The sequence below is a fragment of the Leptodactylus fuscus genome, chromosome 3, assembly GCF_031893055.1.
Source record: "Leptodactylus fuscus isolate aLepFus1 chromosome 3, aLepFus1.hap2, whole genome shotgun sequence".
In the NCBI taxonomy this organism is placed as follows: domain Eukaryota; kingdom Metazoa; phylum Chordata; class Amphibia; order Anura; family Leptodactylidae; genus Leptodactylus; species Leptodactylus fuscus.
This window is the reverse complement of record NC_134267.1, coordinates 234964573-234985399: the sequence shown is the minus strand read 5'-3', so window position 1 is coordinate 234985399 and position 20827 is coordinate 234964573. Positions and strand designations below refer to the sequence as shown.

The 20827-nt window shown below is 49.2% G+C and overlaps 2 protein-coding genes across 2 annotated transcripts; one reads left to right on the top strand and one right to left on the bottom strand.

Annotated features, from left to right (window-relative positions):
* Positions 1 to 7786: 7786 nt before the first annotated feature.
* Positions 7787 to 13709, top strand: ESCO2 (establishment of sister chromatid cohesion N-acetyltransferase 2). Its single transcript, XM_075266840.1, has 10 exons — positions 7787 to 7853; positions 8818 to 9727; positions 10115 to 10184; positions 10862 to 10913; positions 11029 to 11167; positions 11479 to 11610; positions 12349 to 12438; positions 12969 to 13112; positions 13200 to 13381; positions 13577 to 13709. The coding sequence occupies exons 1-10, from the start codon at positions 7801 to 7803 to the stop codon at positions 13707 to 13709; spliced, it is 1905 nt and encodes a 634-aa protein (XP_075122941.1). The 5' UTR covers positions 7787 to 7800.
* A 2465-nt stretch (positions 13710 to 16174) lies between these two features.
* PBK (PDZ binding kinase) lies at positions 16175 to 20797 on the bottom strand. Its single transcript, XM_075266841.1, has 7 exons — positions 20673 to 20797; positions 19859 to 19955; positions 18619 to 18761; positions 18156 to 18325; positions 17750 to 17879; positions 16640 to 16813; positions 16175 to 16560 (listed from the first exon to the last, which is right to left on the bottom strand). The coding sequence occupies exons 1-7, from the start codon at positions 20728 to 20730 to the stop codon at positions 16358 to 16360; spliced, it is 975 nt and encodes a 324-aa protein (XP_075122942.1). The 5' UTR covers positions 20731 to 20797; the 3' UTR covers positions 16175 to 16357.
* Positions 20798 to 20827: the final 30 nt, after the last annotated feature.

The following is a 20827-nucleotide window of genomic DNA, read 5'->3' as shown; positions in this document are numbered from 1 at the left end:
GTCCTTACACTGTGTATAGGGCCATGTGGCTGTCCTTACACTGTATATAGGGCCATGTGGCTGTCCTTACACTGTATGTAGGGACATGTGGCTGTCCTTACACTGTATATATGGGACATGTGGCTGTCCTGGCACTGTATATAGGGCCATGTGGCTGTCCTTACACTGTATATAGGGCCATGTGGCGGTCCTTACACTGTATATAGGGCCATGTGGCTGTCCTTACACTGTATGTAGGGACATGTGGCTGTCCTTACACTGTGTATATAGGGACATGTGGCTGTCCTTACACTGTATATAGGGGCATGTGGCTGTCCTTACACTGTATATATGGGACATGTGGCTGTCCTTACACTGTATATATGGGACATGTGGCTGTCCTTACACTGTATATAGGGACATGTGGCTGTACTTACACTGTATATAGGGACATGTGGCTGTCCTTACACTGTATATAGGGACATGTGGCTGTCCTTACACTGTATGTAGGGACATGTGGCTGTCCTTACACTGTGTATATAGGGACATGTGGCTGTCCTTACACTGTATATAGGGGCATGTGGCTGTCCTTACACTGTATATTGGGGCATGTGGCTGTCCTTACACTGTATATAGGGACATGTGGCTGTCCTTACACTGTATATAGGGACATGTGGCTGTTCTTACACTGTATATAGGGACATGTGGCTGTCCTTACACTGTATATAGGGACATGTGGCTGTCCTTACACTGTATATAGGGACATGCGTCTGTCCTTACACTGTATATATGGGACATGTGGCTGTCCTTACACTGTATATATGGACATGTAGCTGTCCTTGTACTTCATGCTGGAGGTGACACCATACATAGTAAGTCACTATCGGTTCTCTCATTGTATATAGGGGATGTGTCTGCCATGGCACACTTTGGCTCAGTATGTTGGAGGATCGGTATAGGAGATATATATTGTATGTCATTCTTATGAAGAACATATGGCTGGCCGTGAACAGTAATATGTAATATAATAGGGGGTGAGATAATGAGAACATGTCAGACCCCCTGATTTTGGGTTTTACTTGGGCTCGTGGTGTTCTGGAAAAATATGGGCAACTTTTTGGATGTTGTGCTGAGTATTTGTGAGGACGGGGCTCTGTCTCCAGGACCTTGTATGGATTTATGAGCACACATATTATTGCCACCTTTCCAGACTTCAGCCCAATGACCTGACCCTCTCGGCGCACACCGCGGTGGGTGATAGGGGTGTCGGGCACCGAGCACACAGCCTCTGTGGTGTCCTTTGGTTGAGCCCACCATAGAATAACTTCTCTGACTACTGAGCTCTCCATAGTACCTGTGGCTTATAAGACTGTGCCATGGTCACATATATCACATATCTGCTTGTACCTGACCCTGTGTATGGTCCAGCTGTGCTGTAATGGTCTATGTCAGGGGTCATACAGGGCGTATGGGCTTATAGTGTGTCATCTCTTATCATGGGGTCAAAATAAATCTGTAAGATAAAGGGAAAAAACTCCATTAGATGCTGAAACACGGCCCGCAGCAATGAATACAGCGCCACCCGCAGGGCACAGCTACAGCTCTGTGGTATTATCTGTAGGGACAGATCTTGTGTCACATCCGGGCCTGAGAGTCCTGGGGGCCATAAGGTGTCTGCGCCCAATATGGTGGGACCAGTACTAGAAATGATACGATAGATAGATAGATAGATAGATAGATAGATAGATAGATAGATAGGAGATAGATAGATAGATAGATAGATAGATAGATAGATAGATAGATAGGAGATAGATAGATAGGAGATAGATAGATAGATAGATAGATAGATAGATAGATAGATAGATAGGAGATAGATAGATAGATAGATAGATAGATAGATAGATAGATAGGAGATAGATAGATAGATAGATAGATAGATAGATAGATAGATAGATAGGAGATAGATAGATAGATAGATAGATAGATAGATAGATAGATAGGAGAAAGATAGATAGATAGATAGATAGATAGATAGATAGATAGATAGATAGGAGATAGATAGATAGATAGATAGATAGATAGGAGATAGATAGATAGATAGATAGATAGATAGATAGAGAGATAGGAGATAGATAGATAGATAGATAGATAGATAGATAGATAGATAGATAGATAGATGATAATGATTGATAGATAGATAGATAGATAGATAGATAGATAGATAGATAGGAGATAGATAGATAGATAGATAGATAGATAGATAGATAGATAGATAGATGATAATGATTGATAGATAGATAGATAGATAGATAGATAGATAGATAGATAGATAGATAGATAGATAGATAGATAGATAGGAGATTTCTCATTTTATTCTCTAGCTGGGCCTCATACAGTAGAATATTCCGGATATCTTTTGCTATATCCGCAGACAGCTCACATCTCCATCTCAGGTGTCGGCTGTGGTTATTTTGCATTATGACACCATGTAGATATTTCCAGGTATTCCGGACGCTTAGTATCAGGGGAATGTTCTGTGGTTACCGGATAGTCAGTGTCATATACAAAGCTGCTACATGTCCGGCTCTCGGTATCCGCTCTCCCCGCATGCAAAAAAGTTGATTTGCTTCTGAGATGTTTCAGTATCTACAGACAACATGGAAATATGGAAAGCAACAAACCTGAGAGCTGCAGGACTGGGAGACAGTCAGCGGGGGTGGAGGGGCTGGTGTATAGACCCCACAGAATGTAGGCAATGTGCCCCCTATAGTATACAGACATATAGGCAATGTGCCCCCTATAGTATACAGACATGTAGGCAATGTGCCCCCTATAGTATACAGACATGTAGGCAATGTGCCCCCTATAGTATACAGACATATAGGCAATGTGCCCCCTATAGTATACAGACATATAGGCAATGTGCCCCCTATAGTATACAGACATATAGGCAATGTGCCCTCTATAGTATACAGACATGTAGGCAATGTGCCCCCTATAGTATACAGACATGTAGGCAATGTGCCCCCTATAGTATACAGACATGTAGGCAATGTGCCCCCTATAGTATACAGACATATAGGCAATGTGACCCCCATAGTATACAGACATATAGGCAATGTGCGGACCCCCTATAGTATATATACAGGTCTCTATGCAGCAGGTCACTGTGCAGGCTCAGAATGGCACATGTGTTTATCTATTGGTGGAATAAGAGCTAGTTCACACAGAGTTTTTTGCAGGCAGATTTTGACACAGAATCCGCTTCAAAATCCGCCTGCCATAAAGGTTCCTATTGACCTCAATGGGAGTTGCTCACTTTTTTATTCGTTAGCTAGCTGAAAAAAAGAAGCAACATGCGCTATCTTGCTGTGGACGCCGGGGTTGAGTCAGACTCCCTCTCTATTAGGCCCATTCATTCAATTTCTTTTCTCCATGCTCAATGTGGTCATACAAGGACACAGGTGGAGTCAACTTTAATCCATTTCAACTGGCTGCAAGTGTGATTTAGTTACTGTCACCACCTGTTAGGTGCCTCAGGTAAGTAACAGGTGCTGTTAATGACACAAATTAGAGAAGCATCACATGATTTTTCAAACAGTGCCAATACTTTTGTCCACCCCCTTTTTGTATGTTTGCTATGGAATTATATCCAATTTGGCTTTTTGACAATTCTTTTTGTGGTCCCATAGGGGCAAGCAGAAACATGTATAGGGTAGAAACATAGGGTATATAGGATCCCATATACACTCAAACCAGCTTTCCTCGGTGTATACACCATAAAATTTGCATTTATATACATCTTAAAATTTGTAAGGCTTGGAAATGCAGCTGGGGAGCAAGGTTGTGTTGAAGCTATAGCGCATCACATGGCTACTTCTCTGCGGCAGCAAGCATTGCACTTCCCCACAGTCCCCGGCTTGAAGATCACATTGAGTAGGCTGCAGGGTACAAACCTAACCAGGCCCGAGCACCAGAAAGAGGTGTTACAATGGCTGGAGGACAATGCTTCCAGCACATTCTCCACCAGCCAGTCAGCCTCTACCTCAACTCCTCCTCCTACCCAACAGACTGCTCCTCCTTCCTCACAACATGCCCAATTTTCCCAGCAGAGTAACCCCACCTTTCCCGCCTCCCAGGAGCTGTTTTAGGGTCCTTTCACTGTCCTTATCTCTGTCCTACCACGTCCTGAATCCCAGGAGCTACCAGACGACTTTCTGTGTCCTGATGCCCAAACACTGGAGCATCCGCCATCTCCTGTTGATTTTGTTGTTCTTGACCAGCAACCCACCCTCAGTGACGATGACGAGACACAGTTGCCATCAGGGTAGTCTGTTGCCATGAGCGTTGTGCAGGAGGAGGAGCCGAGAGAGGATTTGGAAGAGGAGGTGGTGGATGACGAGGACACTGACCCGACCTGGACAGGGGGTATGTCAAGCGGGGAGAGCAGTGGAGATGTGGAGAGAGGTGCAGCACCAAAAAGGGTAGCTAGAGGCAGAGGCATGTCCAGAGGCAGAGGTCAGCTGCTTCGCCGAAGCCAGGCCACAGCCAGCAAGGTCCAAGATGTTCCCTATTCTAGCCAGCCTAGAAAAATTCCCTCATCGAGGCCACGGTCTTCAGTGGTGTGGAGATTTTTCAATGTATGCGCGGAGGACAAATATAGTGCCGATTGCACACTCTGTAACTCGAAACTGAGTAGGGGCTCTGAAAAGAGCAACCTCACAACAACTGCTATGCGCCGTCATTTGGAAGGCAAGCACTGGGCTCAGTGGCAGAGTGCAAACGCTGTACTATCGCCGTCCGGCTTTGCCACCATTGCCTCTCCCACTCTTGCTGGTGCTGCAGTCCAGACCAGCAGCCAGGAAACCTCCACATCTGCCTCCACCACTTTTGGGACTTCTCCCTCATCCTCCCCTTTTCCTGCCTCAGCTCCTTCTCCTGGACCATCATGCGCCTCTTTCCAGTAACCCACCATCTCCTAGACTTTTGAGCGCAGGCAAAAATACAGCGCTACCCACCCCCATGCACAAGCCTTAAATGCGCACATCTCCAAACTACTGGCCCAGGAGATAATGCCATTCCGGCTTGTGGAAACTCAGGCCTTCCGTGACCTGATGGCAACTGCGGCACCTCGCTATGCCATCCCTAGCCGTCAGTACTTCTCCCGGTGTGCCGTCCCCGCCTTGCACCAGCTGTGTTGTGTCACGCAACATCACGCGGGCCCTTAGTTCCACGATTTGCACAAAGGTCCACTTGAACACCGATGCGTGGACAAGTGCATGCGGACAGGGACACAACATCTCAATCACGGCACAATGGGTGAATGTAGTTGAGGCTGGGACCGGGTCACAATCTGTGGCGGTCTACCTCGTCTCCTCGCCCAACATTCCTGGCAGGAGCTCTGAACCACCACCCTCCTCCTCCTCCGCCATCACATTGACCCCAGCTACCAGCTGGTAACGTTGCAGCACTGGCGTTGGTAGACGTCAGCAGGCTGTGCTGAAGCTGATCAGCTTGGGGGACAGACAGCACACTGCCTCCGAGGTGAGGGATGCCCTCCTTGATGAGACGGCAACATGGCTTTCGCCGCTGCACCTGGGCCCAGGCATGGTCGTGTATGATAACGGCCGCAACCTGGTAGCGGTTCTGGAGCTTGCCAACCTCCGACACGTTCCATGCCTGGCCCATGTGTTCAATTTAGTGGTGCAACAGTTTTTAAAAACATACCCCAATATAGCCGAGCTACTGGTGAAAGTGCGGCGCTTGTGCGCCCACTTTTGCAACTCCACAGTAGCCGCTGCTAGCCTCTAAAGCCTCCAGCAACGCCTCCATCTGCCAGAACACCGGCTGATGTGCGACGTCCCCACACGCTGGAACTCGACGTACCACATGTTGAGCAGAGTGTGTGAGCAGCAGAGACCCTTGATGGAGTACCATCTCCAAAACCCAAGGGTTCCTCAGAGTCAGCTCCCTCACTTTCTGCACCATGAGTGGCCATGGATGGCAGACTTATGCGAGACCTTGCGTGTCTTTGAGGAGTCAACCATGAGGGTCAGTTGTGACGACGCAATTGTGAGTGTCACAATCCCCCTCCTGTGTGTGATGCGAGAATCTCTCATCGCCATCAGGGATAACGCAGTGGACGCTGAGGAGTCGGGCATAGGAGCTGAAACATCCCAGCAGGATAGTCAGGGCACACTCCTGTCCGCTTCACAGTGTATATTGAGGAAGGAGGAGGACGAAGTGGTAGATCTCATTGTCACACAGGAGGGTAGCGGGGAAGTTCAGTGCGTCCCATTGCTGCAGCACGGTTGAGGCAAAATGAAGGAGGAGGAGGAAATGGAGAGTGACCATTCCGGTGGGGGCAGCCAAGTGATGCCAAGTAACACTCTGGCACACATGGCTGAATACATGTTGGGTTGCTTTGCAACTGACAAACGCATTGCCAAAATCCTGGAGAGCAACCAATACTGGATTTTTGCAATCCTTGACCCCGGTATAAAAATTTTGTTTGCAATTTTATTCCAGTAGAGGGGAGGGCCAGTCACATGAGTGATTGCCACAAGCAACTGGTGCAGAATATGATGGAGATGTTTCCATCAACTGTCGTTGGCGGCAGGGAGGAGAGTTCCTCCAACAGGCCACAAACTCATCCGGTCCACACCCGGCAGGGGCACACTCTCCAAGGTCTGGGACACGTTAATGGCACCCACTCGCCAAAGTACCGCCACTGAGTGGCCTAGTGTCACCAGGAGGGATAAGTATAGGCGCATGTTGCGGGAGTACCTGGCCGACCCCAGCCCTGTCCTCTCCGATCCCTCTGCGGCCTATACTTATTGGGTCTCCAAGTTGGATTTGTGGCTGGAACTTGCGCTGTACGCATTGGAGGTCCTTTCCATTGGTGTCAATCCACCCTGATACCCCCAACTCTGCTGGTTAGAGTGTCAATCCACCCTGATACCCGTGATGTTGGGGTAATACAGGGACTTGGACATGTTAGATGCCCCCAGACATGCTTCCCCTGCTGTCCCAGTTGCATTGCAGAGGTGTTGGCATCATTTCCTGGGGTGTGATAGTGGACTTGGGGACTCTCCTGAGTCAAATAGTGGTTTCCCCTGAAATAAACGTTTTTTTCCCATAGACTATAATGGGGTTCGATATTCGTTTGTTCGTAGTCGAATATTGAGGGTCTATTCGAAACGAATATTGAATATTTCACTGTTCGCTCATCTCTAATTTTCTCTACTGACATGATTGGACCTGCAATATGCTAATGATACACTAGAGGGCGCATCCTGTTATTTACATTCTTGGACCAACAATTTCTTATTTATACACTAGATGGCGCTCTGGGATTTAAATGATTAGAGGCTGTAATATATTATTTATACACTAGATGGCGCTCTGGGATTTAAATGATTAGAGGCTGTAATATATTATTTATACACTAGATGGCGCTCTGGGATTTAAATGATTAGAGGCTGTAATATATTATTTATACACTAGATGGCGCCATGTAATTTATAGAACTGAATCTCTACCCTAGAGGGCGCTCTAAGTCTGATGACTTTAAATGGCAACGGAGCGCCCTCTGCTGTACAAACCGGTTATTGCACCTCAGTTATGTAAAGCGGGTTAGGCTCCCTCTGGCGGCAGACTGGCGCACTGCACAGAGGCAGGATCGGGATCGCGCGGCTCGTCCTTGTGTTATCGCAGTGCATGCCGGGTCTGCACCGGGGTTTGAACAGTCTGGCGGCAAATCTCTCCAGCAGAAGCGCAGTCTGCACTGGGATCACGGAAAAGACGGAAAATAATCGCAGCATGGCCGCCCGGACACCGAGGAAGAGGAGGCAGCGCTCCGGCAGTGCGGACGGGTGAGAGCGGGCGGGTGTCACAGGATCCGGGTGGAGAATGATCAGATTAGGGGCCCTGTGTATGACCCGGGTGTCTGCTGCGCATTGTGGTGCACTGGTGGTGATAAGCTGCAGGGGGCGCTGCGAGCTGCAGATCATCACTGCTTATGTTATATAACAGAGCGCCTGCAGTGACCGCCGCGGCCGCCCGGTGGCAGCGCTGAGCAGCAGGTCCGTACCATGTACAATGGGGGGAGCCCGGGCCTGTGATATTCTATAGGGGGTAATAAGAGGTAACATCCCCTGCACTACATGTCCCAGCAGGCCGCGGGGGAGGTCACATGACCTGTCCCTGCCGCACTGCATGCTGGGTAGACCTGGTCTATGGGGTCTGTATCTTGTCCCTGTCTCCATTCCTATAATCCGGCGTCCGATGGTCCGGAATTCCGTTTCTCCGTATAAATGGCGAGCACAGACGACCGCCGGCGCCATTGTGAGCCAAAAATAGCAGCAGCCCCCAAAATCTCCTGGGACTGGCTGTCATGTGACCGCGCCGGCCTGGCGTCGCCGTGTGGAAATCGCCAATATCGGAAAATCTAAAATTTAAACTTTTTCCCTGATTTTTGGGTGTCAGAATTTTCATATATGGGATGTAAATCTGTAGTGAGGCCGTGCAGGGTCTGCGGAAAGCTGGGTGGCGGTTTCTGGTGACAGATACGGTGATAATTCTGCGAGCGGCGATGCCGGATTATCTGAGAGGTGATGTAATATGACCAGTCACAGCGCCCTCCTCCTGTAGTGGCTGTGCCTGGTACTGCAGCCTAATGGGGCCTATTATACTACGCGCAGTACCAGGCACGGCCACTAGAGGAGAGTAGTTGTCAGACCAGTCCAATGGAAACAGGAAAATCCCTTTAACGGGCGAAAACCGGAGATTTTCGGATCTCGGACAACTGGAATTTTCACCTTCTTCTCTCTCCCGCAGTCCCTGTTCGTCCTTCGGAACGCCGGTCAAGAAGTTAATGGTAGATTGCAGCGTCGTCCTGACCCCGCTCCAGTCCAGGAACCCGAACCGCGGCGACACCATGAACCGCTCGCCAACACCGATCTACACGACCATCCAGGACCCCAAAGCGAAGGAGAACATGGCGGTCTCCCCCCTGAAGAGCAGCGTCGCCCGGAAGCTCATTGTGTCGCCCCAACTGCCGGAGCGCAGCATGGAGGACGCTTACGTTTTCTCGCCTGGCTCCTCTCCCAAGGTTCCGGCAAGGTCGTTCTATAAGAAAGAGAGCGTGTACGTGACGCCGATCGACCGGAAGCTGATCAGCGAGAGTAAGGGGCGGAGCGGTAAAAACACGTCGCCTCCGGTGAAGGAGTCTTCGAAATTTACCAGGACGAAGAAGTCGGTGACCGTAAAGAAAAGGAAGACGGGCGGAAATACCGCGGCGCTGAAAAAAACGCCAAAAACTGGGGCACCCAAAAATAAGAGTCCCCCGCCCCCGAAAAGTGATGGCTCGGTCGTGCCAAGTCCGGAGCCCACCGAAACGTCACCCGAAGAGCCGAGTGTTCCGAAAAGCGCCATCTTGGGGCTGAAGATGAAACCAAGGCCCAGGTTGACCGTAGGCGCCGCCTTCTTCGCCACCAGCAAGAAGCCGCATTCTGCGCCCAAGCGGCCCCCCGCCCACGTCAAGTTTCCGGCATCTTCCAAATCTTCATTCAAACCCGTAAAAGGGAGCGTGGCGCCAGCGGTGATGCCAAGCGGGAAGGTGGCGGGCGGCTCCAGCCTGAAGGGAAACACACAGTCTCAGAGGAGTGAGGGTGACCTGAAGAAGAGTCCGGAAGATACCAAGGCAGAGAGTAGGCCCAGCCCACAACAAGATGGCTCCACCTCAGAGGTAAACGAGATAAAGGGGTGGCGGCCTGTGGGAGGGGCATATGATGGGGGTGGCGGCCTGTGGGAGGGGCATATAATGGGGGTGGCGGCCTGTGGGAGGGGCATATGATGGGGTGGCGGCCTGTGGGAGGGGCACATGATGGGGGTGGGGGCCTGTGGGAGGGGCATATAATGGGGGTGGCGGCCTGTGGGAGGGGCATATGATGGGGTGGCGGCCTGTGGGAGGGGCACATGATGGGGGTGGCGGCCTGTGGGAGGGGCATATGATGGGGGTTGTGCACAAAGAACTTTTTGGGTAGTGTGATATCATTGGAACCACTGGGACGCATTTTGCATTGTAATTTGCCACTCCGGCATTGCTGATTGTTTCCTTTTTTTTCCTCCATAGGGACCAAGCGGTGAATCTGCGATTACGTTTGACGCCGATGACCCTATAGTGAAATCATCGGAGAAAAAAGGTAACGGCCGCAGGAGGCGCTGTAATCACAGGAAGGGGTTTGTGGTAGGTTTTGCCATACCTGCTGCTTCCTCTTAAAGGGAGTCTGACAACAGAACCCAGGACATCAAGTGAACCCCGCAGATAGATAGGTCTGGGTCTCCTGAGTCTGGCGCTGTTTCCCCCGTGTGAATCGCTGCCTCCATTGCTGAGATATCGCTGAGTTTGTTGATATGCAAATGAGCTGTAGAGTAATGGCCGCCTCCATGGATCTCAAAATTATTGACAAAACTTGTGATATCTCGGCAACAGAGGCCCCGATTCACAAGGGGAAAACTGCGTTTGATTCAGGTGACCCTAACCTATCTATCTGCGGGGCTGGGTTGATAGGCTGGGGTCTGGTGACAATCCCTTTAATTGTTCTAAATCAATGGTTCTCAACCTGTGGTACGTGCTGTTGGTGAGGACATTGGGGTGATATGTTGGGTTCTGCTGACAGACTCCCTTTAACAAACAGGAAATGCTATTTTGTCCATCATGGGTCACTGCTGGGGTCAGTGATTGGCTGATCAGTCACTTCCTGTGTGTCAAGAGGGAACAGGAAGTGGATATTGGTGGGGCCGAGAAGTGTCAGAATAATGATTTTTGTTGTTGTTGTTTTTAATTTTCTGATTCTTCTTTGTTTTCGTCTTGCTGCAGACCCCTCGGTGTACCCCATCTTCAGCACTCCAGCCGCCGTCACCAAGAAACGGTCAGTCTATCTGCCCCTCCCCCCCTTTTGTGTTGTTTTTATTACTTACATGTATACGAGTCATTGTGTATATTCTTCTATTACTTGTGACATTGACGCCGCTCCTCCTCCTCAGACCCTTAGACCTGCGGGGGGCGCTGACGTCTCCGGTCTGCTCCAGTACTCCGGTCAATGTGCCGTCTGCCCTGAACAAAGTGCAAAAACTGAGCAAGAGGAAAGACGTCAACAAAGTGTCCGAGGATCAGCTGATCATTGTAAGTCTGACTCCTCTCCTGAAATCCTCTGTGCTGCTGAAGTCCCCGCTCCTTACGCTATGTGACCGTTTCTGACCTCTAACGGGGCCAACTCGCTCCTCTTGAAATACTCTGTGCTGCTGATGACCCTGCCCCTTCTACTATGTAACTGTCTGTAACCTCTCATATAGTTTGCACACTCCTCTCCTGAAACACTCTGTGCTGCTGTGCACTTTGTCCCTTACGCTTTTCTGACCTCCTGTAATATCAGCACACTGTTTTCCTGAGATACTCTGTGCTGCAGATGTTCATTCGCACCCCTTTCTGTGCAGGACGCTGGTCAGAAGCGCTTTGGTCCGGTTTCGTGCAGCACCTGCGGGATGATCTATTCGGCGTCCAGTCTAGAGGATGAGGCTCAGCACGTGCAGTATCACCAGAGGCTACTGGAGAGCATCCACTATGTGGTAAGGACCCTCCCTCCATGGCCTGTAGGGGGCAGAATCCTTCTGTAACCTAGTATTTCAATTCGTTGCGATCTAACTTCTCACAGCTGAGGGTTTGTTGCAGTGTAGGCTGTAGGTAAGAATATATCTGACGTATTAAAACAGACTGCAACTGAGTGGGCCAGGTCAGGAGGGGACTCTGGATCTGAACAAGGATGACAGTCACTGACAGCAAAGAGAGGTGGATGATCCCTATATAGAGGACCTGTCGCACACACCACCTTCTTCAATTCATTCTACTCTCTCCTGTGTTTCTGGAACAGTTGTAATTTTTTCTCTAGCCCCCACCATTCCCGAGTTATCTGTGCTGTTAGTTGTGGTGTCTAATGTGTGATCTAGACTCCCTAATAACAAGTGGGTGATGTCAGGCTAGAGGGGGGCGTGACTCAACCCTCCAATCAGAGGCTGACTATGTAACAGTTGTAAGACACGCCCCCTTCCTGCTCTTGCCTGACATCACCCACTTGTTATTAGGGAGTCTAGTTCACACATTAGACACCACAACTACCAGCACAGATAACTCGGGAATGGTGGGGGCTAGAGAAAAAATTACAACTGTTCCAGAATCGGTAGAACAGCACCGATTGAACGATGAAGAGTGCAAGAAGATGGAGAGATCGTTCATTCCGTCACTCACTAAAATCTCCACATCTTTTTACCAAGTTTTAGTGTTTTTTCTTCATCTCTTGCACTTCACAGGGCTGGAAAAAAGAGCGGGTTGTGGCCGAATTCTGGGACGGAAAAATCCTGATGATTTGTCCTGAAGATCCAAAATACGCGCTGAGAAAGGTGAGGAAAGTGTCCACGGATGGGAGGGGCCTAGGAAGCCGCCAGAATACTGGGGATCCTGGATTACATGCTAATACTCCAGTCACATCCAGAGCTGCACTCACTAGTCTGCTCAGAATGTATCACTTCCTGCTGTACTGAGCATGCCCAGCTGGAGTGCACTTAAGATAAAATGCAAATATCAGCTGGTAGAATTTTGACTGCAGCTCTGGCTGTGACTAGAGTATAAGACATAATGTGATGGTATTTACTCTGTCTTCTCCTCTATTTACGCCTAAAGCTGCAGTCACGTTAACACTATTGTAAATGCATTAATCGGAGTGGAGTTTCATAAGTGGCCCCTAAAATTTTGAGTGCAGCTTTACGTGTGACTGGAGGAATCCCTTTTTTTTTTTTTTGTTTGGATTTAAATAGTTAAATATTTTATTTTTTTAAATGCAGCTTTGGATGTAACTGGAGGAAAAAATTTTTTATGTAAGTAATGACATTTTGCTGACCTGCTCAGACACTTTTTGGTTTGTCACCTGCAGGCAGAGGAGGTGCGAGAACTGGTGGACACGGAGCTGGGCTTCCAGCAGACGAGCCTGAATTCTCCCAGCAGGACCCGCACTTACCTGTATGTGACCAATGACAAGAAGATCGTGGGGTGTCTGATCGCTGAGCCCATCAGACAGGTACCTTGATGTGTTACGAGACGTCTCAGACCTTTTCCTTCCAGGCCGTGCGGGTCTCACGTTGCCGTGTGTTGGTTTTTTTTGCAGGCGTTCCGTGTCCTGGCCGAGCCGCCATCTCCTGAGAACAAGTCCACGTCTGCGCTGGATCGGCACCGGGCCTGGCGCTGCTCCTCTGAACCTCAGCCGGCCATCTGCGGCATCAGCAGGATCTGGGTGTTTGCCCTGATGAGGAGGAAGAACATTGCCAGCCGGCTGGTGGACTCTGTCAGGTGAGGAGGGGGGCGCTGCTGATCTTCGTCTAGCCCCCTGGTGGAGAAGCGGCGCCACTGCTGCTTCTCTGCTAGGAATGTGGACCAGGTATCCCCAATATTCTCCGACCCTGCCATACACTCATAGTAGTGTCCTGCTCCTAGCGCCCTCCGCTGGTCATGTGCAGTATTTCACCTCTTCCTCTTGTCTTTCAGGAGTTCCTTCATTTACGGCTCTCGCCTGACGACCGATGAAATTGCCTTCTCGGACCCGACCCCAGACGGGAAGCTCTTCGCCAGCTCTTACTGCGGGGTGCCCGACTTCCTGGTGTACAACTTCCTCAGTTAGATGTTTATCCGTCTGTTGGGCGCAGTAGTGCCCCCTCCAGCCTGCTGGGAGTTGTAGTCCCTCGGTGGCCGGGGAGTTGCTGCTTTGTTGCACTTTGTTCGCTGCTAGGACAGATCGTCGCTTTGTTGGAGTTGTTAATGTTTTTATTCTATATCTGATGGCCGGCGCGCAGTTGGGGTGTTCTGTAGTGCCGCACTAGTCCTATACTGAGGCGGCCACTAGAGGACGCTCCACCTGTACATGTGAGTGGCTGTAGTTTCCTCTGTGTTTTCCAGTAATTGCTATTTAAGCGAGTACTTTTATCGTAAAGGGATTTCCAGGCTTATTAATTGATGACCTATCCTTCAGCTATGATTGGGGTCCGCACAGACCAGATCCAACGTCCTCTGGCCTGTTCAAGTGAGCTGCAATACCAAGCATGGCCACTATATAACGTACGGCACTGTGCTTGATCTGACCACCTGATCCGTGATCGATGGATGAGCGCGCCTAGGGATAGGTCATCATTTAATAAGCCTGGAACATCCCTGCCTTTTAAAGGGCCGCTTCAGTATTTTCTGTAAGCGCTGGACTTGTTCATCTTGTTTTACGTTTTGTACATATTTCCTTGTTGGATCAGTTCACTCTTGTCCGCCATGTTCATCTCTGTGTGTAGATGGCTGGTTAGACATAGCGTGGGGGAGGGGTTGTTATCCCATAACTCAGGAGAGAAAGTTTTACAATATTTTATCTGAAAGTTTTTGTAAAAATGAATAAAATAGTTTTGTTTCCTGCATTTATTTTTGTTTTTTTTCCATTACATGTGATCCGGGGGTCTGATAACCCGGCAGATATCGCCCTCACTTTCCCCAGACAGGAAGCAGCAATTCCTATTTTTCCCCCAAAAGAACTTGGTTCCTCTGTTCTCCCTCTGATGAAGGATCTCCCTGGTGGGCTGGCACTGATGTACGGGGTGTTTGTGGATGGTATTATATAGAGCAGGCATGTCAAATTCAGGGTACCCCGAGGGCCACATGAGTAACAAGAGGTGGTTGCGAGGGCCGCACACAGCAGCTAATGGCTAGGGCCTAGGGGACTGATCACTAATACCATGCATGGCAAAAATCTGGCATTTCTATTGCAGGCTACATAGAGTAGCCTACAATAGAAAGGATAGAATGACAGGCTGGAGCCTCACAAGGCTTCCGGCTGCCATAAAAATACACGCAGGCCCTGAATCTTGCTCCGGGTGCCTGCGATTGCCGGTAAAATGGAAACTCAGTTAAAGCTGGCAGACACCATAATTGTGTTGGAGTGCTGGGGGGGGGGGGGGGGGTTCTGGATGTCTGGCCCTCCCTGTTTTTTCCCACCCACTTGCATTCTTGCACTTGGGGCTTAATAGGAGCACTACAGACTGTAATGCTCCAATTAACCCGCAAGTGAAAGAATTACGAGATGGGTGGGAAAAAAAACAGTCCTCAAGCCCAAGGAAGGGCCAGACATCCAGAAGCCCCCCTCCCCCAGCACCCCAACCCAAAGGATAGGGGGTAAATACTTGAAAAATCACAATTTCTTCTGCAGAAGCTTACCTGCTTCTGCTCTTCAGCCTGCGCAGCGGTCTTATGAGACCACGTAGGATGCAGGCACACGTCGGGTGTGGGCATGATTACGTGGCCACGTCACCCGGCCTGTGGGGAGCAGGGGGCGGAGTGGAGTGGAACAGGGGGCGGAGCAGGCAGAGAGACCTGCTCTCTGCGAAGGGTGAGGGGCGGCCGCTGGAGCAGCGCTGCATCCAGCAGGGCCGCCCAAATCCACCGCTCGCTTTCCTTGTACATCTGCGGCCCGCATAAAAGTCTCAAACTTTGTCTCTAAAGTTTAGGGACAAAGTTTGAGACTTTTGTGCGGACCACAGATATGCCTGTAAAGGACCGCATGCGGGCTGCATGTTTGACATGCCTGATATAGAGGGTACTGGTGGACAAACCCTCTGAACAATGGCTGACAGGAAGTAGTCACAAATGAGGTGACGCCATAGTTAAAGGGGTTGTCCAACACCCAAACCTTGCAGAGATAGATGGGTTATATAGCCGAAAACAGCTCTGCCCCTGTTCAAGTGACTGGCACCACCGCCACACCGTGTGCACAACTTTATAGCTGCGTTTGGTGCACTTTCTTAAAGGGATTTTCTGGGACTTATTAGTTAATAGGCCATCTTTAGAGGGTTTTTTTTTTGTGTGTGTGTTTTTCGCCATGAGAATATTCACAAGCATCACAACTATCTGTGCAAGGTTTGGGTGTTGGACAACCCCTTTAACTATGGCGTCTCCTGATTTAAGTCCTCCATGATGGAGGATCAAGCTTATCAAGCTCTTCTGGTATCTTCTCAGTATATTTTAAATTTTTTTATATATTTTTTAATAAACTAATATTTTATTATGTGAACACTTAACACATATAAACATAGATAGAACAGAACAAGCAACGGGACAAACAGTTATATCTGGGTGCAGTTCTGCCCCTCACCTGTAGGGGCGCTCTATCACTACCTTCCTACCATAAAACTCCTCCATCTCTATGGAACTTCTTATTCTAACAATGTAACTGACCTAAACCTATCGACCGATATGTTGCTGCATTAAAACCACAAGCTATCGCAGCCCGTAAAGCCCTCACTGGATATTCTCGGCCTCTAAGACCTCCACGATCCGGGCGGCGGAGGGCCGTTCCTTGGGGTCCTCGCTCGAGCAAATGTAGAACAGCTCGATGACCTTCTGGTAGGAGTTGTCCAGCTCGTCTGCGTTGAGCGGTGGCCGTGTTCCTAGGGCCTCGTAGTAGGCGTCTTCATCAAAGTCGTCTTCGGTAAAGGAGTCTTCTGTGGACAAATGGAAGATGGGATGAGAAAGTGATTGAGATCTCACCGACATAGACAGTTGAGATGTGACAGCACGCACCTTCGTCGTCTTCAGGAGGAAGGTTAACGTGAGGGATGGACAGGGTCATCATCTCCCACAGGGTCAGACCAAAGGCGTAGATGTCGGCTTTATCTGTGATCACCCCGTCCTCCTCCAGAGCTTCCATGGGCTTCCAGGATTCGGTGCCGATGTAGAAGGCCTCAGGATCGCTCACTGGAGGTAAGGGAGAAAGATAATAGTCAACCGAGGACAGGAAGAAGGACACGGGGACTAGAAAGAGGTGCTGGAGGTGCACCGACCTGCTGCTATATCTCCCTACTGAGGAGGTCACAGACTGCTCCTACCATCTCTCCTTGGTGAAGAGGTCACAGACTGCTCCTGCCATCTCTCCCTGGTGAAGAGGTCACAGACTGCTCCTGCCACCTCTCCCTGGTGAAGAGGTCACAGACTGCTTCTGTCACCTCTCCCTGGTGAAGAGGTCACAGACTGCTCCTGCCACCTCTCCCTGGTGAAGAGGTCACAGACTGCTCCTGCCACCTCTCCCTGGTGAAGAGGTCACAGACTGCTCCTGCCACCTCTCCCTGGTGAAGAGGTCACAGACTGCTCCTGCCACCTCTCCCTGGTGAAGGGGTCAAGGACTGCTCCTGCCACCTCTCCCTGGTGAAGAGGTCAAGGACTGCTCCTGCCACCTCTCCCTAGTGAAGAGGTCAAGGACTGCTCCTGCCACCTCTCCTTAGTGAAGGGGTCACAGACTGCTCCTGCCACCTCTCCTTAGTGAAGGGGTCACAGACTGCTCCTGCCACCTCTCCCTGGTGAAGAGGTCACAGACTGCTCCTGCCTCCTCACCCTACTAAAAAGAGGTCACAGACTGCTCCTGCCTCCTCACCCTACTAAAAAGAGGTCACAGACTGCTCCTGCCGCTTCTCCCTGCTGATGAGATCACAGACTGCTCCTGCCGGACATGGAAGAGCTGTAACATAGTGACCTTACTGTATACTTCTATATTGCCCTACTAGGGGTTGGAGTACTGCGGCAATTACCGGAGTCTACTAAAGGGAGGAGGGACTACTCTGACAACTGAGGGGCCCTGAACCCGCAGACACAATAGGAGGCCTCATATGGTTTTCTGGAGGCTCTTATGTTACTCACTGATCATGTTCTCATCCAGCGGCAGCGACACCCCGACATCACAGATCTTGATGGACTCAAAGTCGCCTCTGATGACGACATTGGAGGATTTGATGTCTCCGTGGAGGATCTTTTTATCATTGTGCAGGTACTGGAGGGAAGAGAAAAACAGACACTTAAAGGTGCGGAATATCATTGGTGGCCCTGTAAAGGCAGACCCTGTCGTCCAAGCTCCCACAAGGCACTGCTCCCAAACCGAGACAAGTGACTGAACTAAGGAGCAGTGTCACAAGTGTCGCTTGTGGCCCCCAATCTATAACGGAGTCCCTGGAGGATGTAGTGACATGACTTGTAAACTAGAGAAATGAAGCGTCCCTTTAAGCCATGACCCACAAGCAGGGTACAGGGTAAACACATGATCCTCTACCTTCAGTCCTCGCGCCATGTGCAGGGCCACTTTAAGAATGGTGGCAGCAGGAAACGGGCCCAGCTCCTTCTCGTTCCTGTCCTCTATCAGGTCATTCAGTGACTTCTCTCCTCCGTACTCCATGGCCAGGCAGAGGCTGCCGTCTGTCGCCTTGGTTAGGCCTCGATAACCTGTGAGAGATAGGCTTAATTGTAGTCCTAATGGAAACAGTCAGCAATTTTGTCACAGGCCCACCCTTAAAGGGACTGTTCCTATAATACAGCAAGCTGAGCCTGGGGAGTCAGATCTGTGAATCAGGAATCCCTGGAGCCTTATACATTCACAAGAAGAGACACACCGACAAGGAGCACCATATAAATCCTACCAGCCCGACAGGGCGCAATTGAGGGCACAAGCCATATTATTAGGGTTCCCAATTCACAGATTTCTCCTTTAACGACCACTTCACAGACTCTGCACTCACCTACAATGTTGGGGTGTTGCAGGTTCTTCAAGATTTTGGCCTCATCATTCAGCCTCTGCTCATACAGACTCTTACTGGACTTGTCACATTGTTTGTTCACCTTCTTCACAGCCCAAGGAGAGTGAGACAAACCCTTAGGTGACCTGAGGAATGAAAAAAAGATAAAAGGCTGGATTGTATACTCCAGAGCTGCACTCACTATTCTGCTGGTACAGTCACTGTGTACATACATTACATTACTTATCCTGTATTATACTCCAGAGCTGCACTCACTATTCTGCTGGTACAGTCACTGTGTACATACATTACATTACTTATCCTGTATTATACTCCAGAGCTGCACTCACTATTCTGCTGGTACAGTCACTGTGTACATACATTACATTACTTATCCTGTATTATACTCCAGAGCTGTGCTCACTATTCTGCTGGTACAGTCACTTTGTACATACATTACATTACTTATCCTGTACTGATCCTGAGTTACATCCTGTATTATACTCCAGAGCTGCGCTCACTATTCTGCTGGTACAGTCACTGTGTACATACATTACATTACTTATCCTGTATTATACCCCAGAGCTGTGCTCACTATTCTGCTGGTGCAGTCACTGTGTACATACATTACATTACTTATCCTGTATTATACTCCAGAGCTGCGCTCACTATTCTGCTGGTACAGTCACTGTGTACATACATTACATTACTTATCCTGTATTATACTCCAGAGCTGCACTCACTATTCTGCTGGTGCAGTCACTGTGTACATACATTACATTACTTATCCTGTATTATACTCCAGAGCTGCGCTCACTATTCTGCTGGTACAGTCACTGTGTACATACATTACATTACTTATCCTGTATTATACTCCGGAGCTGCACTCACTATTCTGCTGGTACAGTCACTGTGTACATACATTACATTACTTATCCTGTATTATACCCCAGAGCTGTGCTCACTATTCTGCTGGTGCAGTCACTGTGTACATACATTACATTACTTATCCTGTATTATACTCCAGAGCTGCGCTCACTATTCTGCTGGTACAGTCACTGTGTACATACATTACATTACTTATCCTGTATTATACTCCAGAGCTGCACTCACTATTCTGCTGGTGCAGTCACTGTGTACATACATTACATTACTTATCCTGTATTATACTCCAGAGCTGCGCTCACTATTCTGCTGGTGCAGTCACTGTGTACATACATTACATTACTTATCCTGGACTTACCGTTTCATCAGGTAGACGCTGACTCCGGTGCCATAACCAAATTTCTTCATGAAGGGTGAGGCTGGGATAGCAAAGGAGGGGGACTTGGTGTCGGATCCTGTAATATCAGAGTGTGCGGCCATGTTATATTCCTGTTGTGATCTGACCATTATAGAGTATGGCCTATAGTAGCAGTACAGTGTGAGCTCTGCACCTGATCACACCTCTCTGTATATTACACCCCCCTATATCACTATATGACATCACACCTCCCTATAGCACTATATGACATCACACCTCCCTATAGCACTATATGACATCACACCTCCCTATATCACTATATGACATCACACCTCCCTATATCACTATATGACATCATACCTCCCTATATCACTATATGACATCATACCTCCCTATATGACATCACACCTCCCTATATCACTATATGACATCACACCTCCCTATATCACTATATGACATCATACCTCCCTATATTACATCACACCTCCCTATATTACTATATGACATCACACCTCCCTATATCACTATATGACATCATACCTCCCTATATTACATCACACCTCCCTATATTACATCACACCTCCCTATATTACTATACGACGACATCTTAACCTAACACACTTCGCCCTATCACTGTATGACGTCACATATTACACCCATCCCCCGATACAATTGCATGGCACACTTCTGATATAAGCTCTGCGCCATACTACTCAGTGACGTCACTCTATATGTGAGGAGACAAAAACGGTCTATGTCTGGTTATGATAACGACGTCACAGGCTGTATCTCGGTGCAGAGTGTAGGGTCTCACCAGGGTTCTTCCTCCTCTCCACCTTACAAGGAGTCTTGAAGCTGTCTGCCTTCTCCATGTCTTCCGCTATTACCGGCTCCGGTTCTCCGCTACGTCGGTTATACTCCGGACTTTCTCCCGCGACACGTTCAAATCACAGGAAGCGCGCCCCCGCC

Bases quoted from the DNA above. Each gene is read 5' to 3' on its own strand.
- ESCO2 (XM_075266840.1), top strand. From the start codon at position 7,801: ATGGCCGCCCGGACACCGAGGAAGAGGAGGCAGCGCTCCGGCAGTGCG. The intron at 7,854-8,817 runs GTGAGAGCGGGC...TCTCTCCCGCAG, and splicing joins CGCTCCGGCAGTGCGGACGG to TCCCTGTTCGTCCTTCGGAA. The intron at 10,914-11,028 runs GTCAGTCTATCT...CCTCCTCCTCAG, and splicing joins GCCGCCGTCACCAAGAAACG to ACCCTTAGACCTGCGGGGGG.
- PBK (XM_075266841.1), bottom strand. From the start codon at position 20,730: ATGGAGAAGGCAGACAGCTTCAAGACTCCTTGTAAGGTGGAGAGGAGG. The intron at 19,956-20,672 runs GTGAGACCCTAC...CTGATATTACAG, and splicing joins GGAGAGGAGGAAGAACCCTG to GATCCGACACCAAGTCCCCC. The intron at 16,561-16,639 runs GTGCGTGCTGTC...ATTTGTCCACAG, and splicing joins TCCTCCTGAAGACGACGAAG to AAGACTCCTTTACCGAAGAC.